This window comes from Nothoprocta perdicaria, unplaced genomic scaffold, assembly GCF_003342845.1.
Source record: "Nothoprocta perdicaria isolate Ctin4 unplaced genomic scaffold, notPer1 scaffold_1014, whole genome shotgun sequence".
Lineage (NCBI taxonomy): Eukaryota > Metazoa > Chordata > Aves > Tinamiformes > Tinamidae > Nothoprocta > Nothoprocta perdicaria.
In genome coordinates, this window is record NW_020454111.1 from 1 (window position 1) to 8,474 (window position 8,474).

Sequence of the window (8,474 nt, forward strand, 5' to 3'; positions counted from 1 at the left end):
AATCTCCCTTGTGATTTGAGAGCTCCAGTGGCAGGGTACAAGATCTTCAGGAGAGAGTGGAGGAAGATGAGCAGGGGGTGCCCTTGGTGGAAACAGGCAGCTCASATGTGTGGAGCTCCTTGACCATGTGGGCTAGGGCTTGGGGGCAAGCTCATAGGTGACAAGGGTGAGACCACAATGGCAGTTCCCAAGCCCCCCAAGCAGGGTGAGGAGGTGGGTACAGTCTCCTTTAAGTAATGTGAGCAAGTCTGCGGTGCCAAGGGCCCCCCATGTGCACACACCTTCCCTGCACTGGCTCCCATCTTGTGGGAATAGTTTTTCTGTGRGACTGTCTTGCTCCTGCAATGAGCTCCAAGAAGCCAGGAGAGGGATTAGGAGGCAACAGTGCCCCAGTCCCCAGGCCACATCAGTACTTTCACTTCCCAAACCACAGGAGGACTCATGTTCCTCCTCCCCGCTGTCCTTCGAGTGACCAACTCTTCCCCAAGAGTCTGAGGGGAGCTTGAGGCCTCCTTGTCCACTCAGACATCCTGTCCCACATGGGCTCCCATAAGCACTGTGAGCTGCTTGTTCCCAAGTGCCTGTCCCAAGACTAGTTCTCTGCAGGCAAAGCTCAGTTGGCAGAGTCACAGGCCAGGATCATGGTACCAGGCCTCTTCTTCCAACATTTCCTTCAAGAATCGGCTTGTGAGGAACAGGAATGGCCAGGCCCCAGCTGTAGGGAGCAGCTTGGGGATGTGGTTGAGTTCAGCATGGAGAAACTGTGGGTGCAGCAGCAGAGCTGGCCGTCACTGGGGCTGGTTGGGCAGGGCTGGGAGAGCTCCTGGCAGTTTCCCTTCTCCCAAGGAGAACATGGGGACTTCCACCTGTGCCCATCCCTGCACCCGCACAGGGCTCCGTGACTCCACTGTGAAGGCAGCACCCAGGGCAGGGTGCTCAGCACTGGGGAATGTCCCTCTGACATGGTCCYCATGAAAGCCCTCACTGCCCTGTMCCCCACRAACCCTCCGAGGCCCCAGCCTTGTACCATGTTGGGGTTGGTGCATGGACGTCCCTGGCGTCTGAGCTGGGAGGGAGGCTGGGCTGGGCTGGCTGCCCCTCTTGCTCCAGGCACCAAGGGCAGCAGGAAGGAGCTGCCCCAGCAGCCAAACACTGACCTTGAAGGTGACCTGAATGATTCTGCAGGCTCCCTTCCCTGGGCCTCYYRGGTCCCCACTGCCTCTTGTGGGACTGCAGAGCTCTCATTAGCCTAGACAGTCATTGCTTTTGCCCCTTCCCTTTGGGTGGCTCCCCCTGAGTTTATGAATCTTCATTCACTCCTCAGAACATGGAGCCCTTGGAGATGCCCTGTGCTGTTCTGGAAGCTCCCAATCTATCTCCAGCCCTGTCATATGAGAGATACGGCTGGAACATTCATCATCTGTAGGAGGTCTGAGCACACACAGAGGAGAACTGAATCCAAGCCTCATTCCCTAACACATCATCTGTGAGGCTGTTGCCTGGAGCCCCTGGAAGCTCCAGAAGAGCAACAGACTCTTTGAAGGTGAATGGCCTTGAGCACATCATGGACTTCAGCTTTGGAAGGAGAGGCCAGCTTCCAAGCAAGACCCTGAAGAAATCCGCTTTTATTTGAATGAACCCCATAAGTGACACAGTAGAGACTAGAGTCTCTATTCTAAGTAAGAGTGTCTACTGTAAGTAAGTGACAAGTAGAGACATATAYACAGCATTATAAACAGAATTATAAACACAGAGAGAATGCTCAAAGAACAGAATTACATGAAATGCATTAGAAAACACTTGTTAGGGAAGGATGAGGAAGTTATTTCTAACACTGAGACAGTTTCTTCAAAGCATTCTTGAGATCCTTGTTCCTCATGCTGTAGATGAGGGGGTTGACTGTTGGAGGCACCACTGAGTAGAGAACAGAGAGCACGAGATCCAGAGCGGGGGAGGAGATGGACAGGGGCTTCAGGTAAGCAAAAGTGCCAGTGCTGATAAAGAGGGAGACCACAGCCAGGTGCGGGAGGCACATGGAAAAGGCTTTGTGGCGGCCCTGCTCAGAGGGAATCCTCAGCACAACTCTCAAGATCTGCACGTAGGACACCACAATGAAAAGGAAACAACCAAAGGCTAAACAGAGACTAACACCAAGAAGCCCAACTTCCCTGAGGTAGGAGTGTGAGCAGGAGAGCTTGAGGATCTGGGGGATCTCACAGAAGAACTGATCCACCTCATTGCCTTCACACAGCGGAATGGAAAATGTGTTCCCAGTGTGCAGGAGAGCATAGAGAAAGCCAGTGGCCCAGGAAGCTGCTGCCATTTTCACACAAGCTCTGCTGCCCAGGAGGCTCCCATAGTGAAGGGGCCTGCAGATGGCTACAAAGCGGTCATAGGCCATCACTGTGAGGACAGAAAATTCCCCTGCTACAAAAAAGACAAACAAGAAGACCTGGGCAGCACATGCCCAAAAGGAAATGGCCCTGGTGTCCCAGAGGGAGTTGGCCATGGATTTGGGGACAGTGSTGGAGATGGAGCCAAGGTCARGGACAGAGAGGTTGAGGAGGAAGAAGTACATGGGAGCGTGGAGGCGGTGGTCACAAGCTATGGCTGTGATGATGAGGCCGTTGCCCACGAGGGCAGCCAGGTAGATGGCCAGGAAGAGGGAGAAGTGCAAGAGCTGCAGCTCCCGCSTGTCTGCAAATGCCAGGAGGAGGAACTCATTGAAGGAGCTGCTGTTGGATATTTTGTTCTCTCCAGGCATTTGGGGCCTGTGGAAACAGGAAAAGACAGTTATAAGTCAGGATAGACCTTTCCTATCAAAGCTCTTTCCTTTTCTCACAGCCTCTTCTGCCTATGTGAACACACATGCAGACGCACGCACACAGTCCTTCTTGACACGACAGCTCCCTCTTTGGAGCTCCAGGTGATGGTAATCTCTGACTGTACCATGAACAGCTGGGACCTCTGCCCATGGGCTCCAGAGAAGGCAGTCCTGCTATAATATTTAATGGCAGTTCAGTGTTTTCACAGTCACTTAGGAGGCATTTTGACCACAAAAGGAAATACTTCTCTTTGGGGAGAACGTTTGGGTKTTTTTTTGACTGTTCTCCAGGCACTCGGTTCACTGCTATCCATGTGAACAGTATTCAGATTTTAGGACGCCTTTCCCGGTGTCCTATCACACTGGACAGCACAATGGTTTCAYAGTGATCCCATTCCCAGATGCTGGGGATGGGCATCTCCCTAGGTARGAGAAACTCTTGAGGACCCGTAGCCTGTGCTGACTGTCTTAACCAACTGCAAAACGCTGCTCTCCAAACTCACCTCTCTTTCTCAGCTCTAATGTCCCAAGAATGATGCAGAGAGTACAACACGGCCCACGGCTCCAATGATCAGAACAAGGACCCGGTATCGTGGTTCTGGTAGGGACAGATAACTCAGGACTCAGCTTCTACAMATAGCCACAAAGTGTTTAGCCCGGCTGCTCACATACAGTCACCCCCAGCAGCAGCTCCATTTCCCTGGAACCTCTGTGGCTTCTGCATGGCACATTCAGCCATCACAGATGTCCTAAGGAAGAGCTCTGCCCCGCTGCAGGGCAACACACATCCTAGCAGCAGAGCCCAGCAGAGCCAAGGGTCTTACAGATGGCATCTCCTGAAAAGATGATCACCTCCTTCCCCTGACCCACACACTCCCCAGAAAGAACAAGAAGATTAACAAGGAAAGCCCAGCCTGGGAGGGAAACAAGCAGCAACACCTTGGTGCTTCTGCCTGGGCTGGCAAATGCAGCAGCAGAGAGGCACATTGTGGATGGCCKTTCATAACCGGACTGTGCACACAAGTTCCCACATGGAGACATCACAGGGGGTTGTTCCCAGCCCCTTTGCCTTGGTTTAGGAAACGGACAGCTGGCAGGAGAGCTGCTGCTCTCCTCTTTGGGGTTCTGKCTGCCAGACAGGGACCTACAGAAAGCAGAAAAGGGCAGAAAGCACCTGGGGACATCTCCCTGTTTGCAGGTGCTATAGAGCACATCAGAGAGTCTCGGGTGACAGTGGCATGGGGCTGTGAGAGCTGTGTGCAGGCTGAGAGTTGCTGAAGGCACTTGATGAAGTTCCTGGCAAAACTCTCCAACCTTCACAGTGGTGACAAAGATGGCATACCCCTTTCTTAAACCTCTCCACTGCATTTCTATTCCCGCCACACAGACACAAGTCTACAGGAGTGGAAATCTCCACTCTCAAAATGCCCTCCTGGTGAGCTAGAGCTGTGGGCAGCCCTGACCCACGCAGCAGCCGCTCAGCACCAACAAGAACCGGCCCTGACAGGGGTCAACCCTCTCACCCAGAGCTTCTCCCCACACTGTCCTGGGAGCTCCCGCGCAGGCTGAGTGCTGACCCACACAGGCGGCACAGTCACTGTCCCGGGCACACAGCACAATTGGGTGCAGGGACACGGCTCTGGATTAGAGCTCAGGCAGGACACTGTGCACACGCGAGCTTCACATCCCTGCAGCTGCCATGGGTGAAGCTAGGAGGATGCCCTGTCCCTGGGACAGTGTGGTAGAAATCCCTACTATGATGCACCTCCTCCTCTGCACTGCTCGAGTCAGGAGAGGGAGTCTTAAAAAGGGAATAAATCTCCCCAAAACACGGCTCAGTTGAGCACACCCTTCAGAAAAGTCAGTAGCCAGGTCCCGCAGCCAGAGACTCACCGTGCCGAGGGTGGCAAGATTCCTCCCACCACAAGCTCTCTGTGCTCCCACTCCACACTGCCCTTGACCTCTCGCTGCCTTCTCTCCTCTGCTGTGCGCAGCAGCAGGCAGTGCCCGCAGCCCTGCTGCTCTTGGCACAGCAGCTGCTCCTGCACACAGTGTCTCTGGGCAGGGCTCACAGGTTGCCATGAGCTGCCTCCGTCCCAGGAGCCTGGTCCCACTCAGGAGCAGAGGCCCAGCTGAACTCACCAATTGTCCTGTCCCTTGTGTTCCCTCCTCCTGGGAAATGGGCATGAAACAACTAAAAAAATCACACCTGTGGTCCTGTCCTAATGAGCAGAGTAAGAAGGATTCCAAAATTGCAGTCTATTTCATCAGAGGATGACTATCYCTGCAAGTTAGAAATGTCCCACTCTGGAAGGCCCTACTTAGGAAGCACCTATGAGGCAGGACAACCAGAACGGGGCAAAAAGGGGACTCAAGGATTCAGATCTGGGCATTCTGTCCTGGTTCACAAGCCCCTGCTCTGGATGGCTTTCACATTCCTCCCGTGAACTCCACAAACACACAGAAGGTGGGATGCTGCTCGCCCATGATGAAGTGTGCACAGCACTGACATGTGCATGGGAGCTCTTTCTCTAAGCTCCCCTTGTAATCACTGGTGATAGAGGGTGCAAGTCAGTGGGCAACACCCAAACACCTGCTTGCAGAGACAGAGGAGATACCACAAACGTGCCCCTGTTTGCTTGCTCTGATGGAGCAGATGTGAAATCTGCATCCTCATGGAGGAATGGGGGAATGTCTTTGGCCATCTCAAATCACCCCTTCCACTGCTACGGGAGCACCTTACAGTACAAAGCAGAGACCCTGGCAGATCATTACAGTTTAAATAATATATTTCAGTGCAGTTATCTGATACAGTGACATAGAATTCGGTTGCAGGGCCAAGCCAGATGCCTGCCTTATCCAGCATAAGGCAATGTCCCCACCAGGACACAGCATGAGAAGCTGTGTCCTGGAGGAGACATAGCAGCATTCTTCCATGGGAAGCCATGTCCCTTTTGAGTCGTTTCTGGGCAAGAATCCCAGGGCATCTCAGGTTTCCTACCAGTGTCCAAACAACTGGATCCCAACAATTGGATCCCACCAGTCCAACAACTGGATCCATCAGTCCCCTGATGGACTTTGGGCCAAGTCCATCCCTCCTGCAGCTCTGCATGCTTCATGAAGGGGAGAGGAACATCAAACCAAGGGCTCTGTTCTGCTCTCTGCACTCAGAAACCTTTCTAGCTCTCCTCTTCCTCAATGTATACTTTCCTAACCCAAGGATACTAACAGGAAGGATAATGATGGTCTTGCGATGTCCGGATCACGGGCTATCCAGGGCAAGGGACATMTTCATTGAGTATCTTGTCCTTCCTGCAGATTGGTTGAAGAAATATTTCACAGGCCCAGTGGCACCACAGCGGCACCTCACACAGAAAGTGCTTATACGTCATTCCTGCATGGACAACCTTGCTTGTTCCAGGTCTCAGGCACTGCAGAGTTTGTTCCCTTAGTGGGAACCTCCTTTCAGTACTTCCTGAACTGATCTGTACTTACTGCACCAGTACAGATTAGCCGTTGACCTGCTGGAAAGAAGCTCTGTGGAGAGGGATCTGACAGTCCTGGCCTTCACTAGCCATCAATGTGCCCTAGTGGCCAGGAAGGCCAGTGGGATCCTGGGCTGCATTAGTGGGATCCTGGCCAGCAGGTTGATGGAGGGGATCTTCATGCTCTACTCAGCTTTGGTGAGGCTGCATCAGGAGTATTGGGTGAAGTTCTGGGCTCCTGAGCAAGGAGGATGTGGAACTTCCAGAAAGGATCTGGCATACAGCAACAAAGCAACAAAGATGATTAAGGGACTGGAGCATCTATTGTATGAGGAAAGACTAAGGGAGCAGGGCCTGGAGAAGAGAAGATTGAGATGGGATCTGATCAATATGGATAAATACTTCTTTACTGTGAGGGTGACAGAACATTCAAATAGGGTGCCCAGAGAGGTTGTGGAGTCTTCTGGAAATCTTCAGAACTCAATGGATATAACCCTGTGCCACATGCTCGAGCAGGTCTCCCTGCTTGAGCAGAGAGGTTGGAGTAAATCATCTCTAGAGGTCGGTTCCAACCTTAACTCTTCCATAATCCTGTGAACTTGCTGCTGGGTAGTGTCCATCATTKCACTTATCACATCTTTGCCACATCTTCAGACTGCAGTTAAGCATTGTCTACATTAACTCTGTACTGACCCATCAGACAGGAGGCAGAATTACTAGAGCACAAGGCACTGGGCAAGCACAGATTGCTAATGGCACTGCTCTTGTTATATCATGTGCATTGGGCTCATTTAGCAGCCTAAAAGGTGTCACTGAACTCTCTGGTCCACTGGTAGGCTGCGACAAGTCTCTATTCCTTGCTCACATTCGCTAGAGAAGATCATACAGCAGCACATATTCATGATGYTAAGTGCTCCATCTCCTGTTTAGCCTGGAGAAGACTAAGAGGGGATCTGATCAATATGACTAAGCACCTGAGGGGAGAATGGAAGGAGGATGGGGCCAAACTCCTCCTGGTGGTGGCCAGTGGCAGGACAAGGGGTAATGGGTACTCATTGAAACGCAACAAGTTCCATCTCCGTGTGAGGAAGAACTTCTTTCCCRTGAGGGAGACAGAGCCAWGGACTAGGCTGCCCAGASAGCTTGTGGATTCTTCTTCTCCAAACCTGTCTAGCTGACACCCTTTGCGATGTTCCCATTTGATCAGGGTGGTTCAACTAGACGATTTCTAGGGGTCAATTCTAAACTCAGCCATTCCATCATTCTGTGATTCTGTGATTTCCCTCTTGATTAATGAGCTGATTTTCTCTCTGGCTGCAGAGCTCCACAGGTGTCAGTCCCACAGCTGGGCACCCTCAGCAAACGCTCCTGTGCCTGACACTGCTGTTGGCCCCTCAGTGGCTCTGGCAGCAGTGACCTCAGCACCAGCACCCCAACGTCACCCTTCTGCTGGCCCAGCAGCTCCTGGGGCAGCAGGGACCTCACACGCACACAGCCCAGCATGGGCTGCTGCTGCCAGGGGCTGCAGGGACACCAGGTTCCTCGGCAGAACCGCCCTGGCCAGGGTGGTGCTGATGACATCACAACCATCTGCCTGGCCTGGCCAATCAGGGGATGTGGCAGCAGTGACCTCCTCAGCTGATGTCCACGCATCAGCACAGAGCAGAGACTCATGTCTATCTAGAGCATCAGCCAGGTGCAGAATCTTCCGGGCCATCTGACATCTCACTGCCTCACCTGCAGCTCCATTCATATAGAGCTTTGCAGATCCAGGCATTGCAAATACCTAGCATAATTCACTGCAGACATTTGATTTCATGCAATGACAACAGGTCTACTTGGCCATGCCACATGGGGTGTTTAGCACAACACCATGTTTCTAGCATATTCAAGAGAGAAGTAAGAGCAAAATCAGGCCTTTCAGAAGTGCTTGCTGGCCCAAAACCCTAGGACATTGCAGTTTGCATACCTGCTCCCCAAAATTGATCTCCAACACGGCCTTCACACAAAAAGTCCCTAGCAGSGAGATAACAGTTCCCCTCATCTGCGCAGCCAAGAGGCTACTAATGCAGCCCCATGGGCATCTGGCCTTATTCACGTGAGCAGGCAGGGATCATATGGCCTCATCCCTTGTAACACACAGGCCCTTCTCTTCAGGCCAGTCC

At 52.5% G+C, this 8,474-nt stretch overlaps 1 protein-coding gene across 1 annotated transcript; it reads right to left on the reverse strand.

Moving 5' to 3' along the window:
- Positions 1–1,828: 1,828 nt before the first annotated feature.
- On the reverse strand, positions 1,829–2,593 carry LOC112949196 (olfactory receptor 14C36-like). The gene has a single exon (XM_026041574.1). It carries the CDS (start codon positions 2,576–2,578, stop codon positions 1,829–1,831), a length of 750 nt encoding a protein of 249 aa, XP_025897359.1. The 5' UTR covers positions 2,579–2,593.
- Between the last annotated feature and the right edge of the window lie 5,881 nt (positions 2,594–8,474).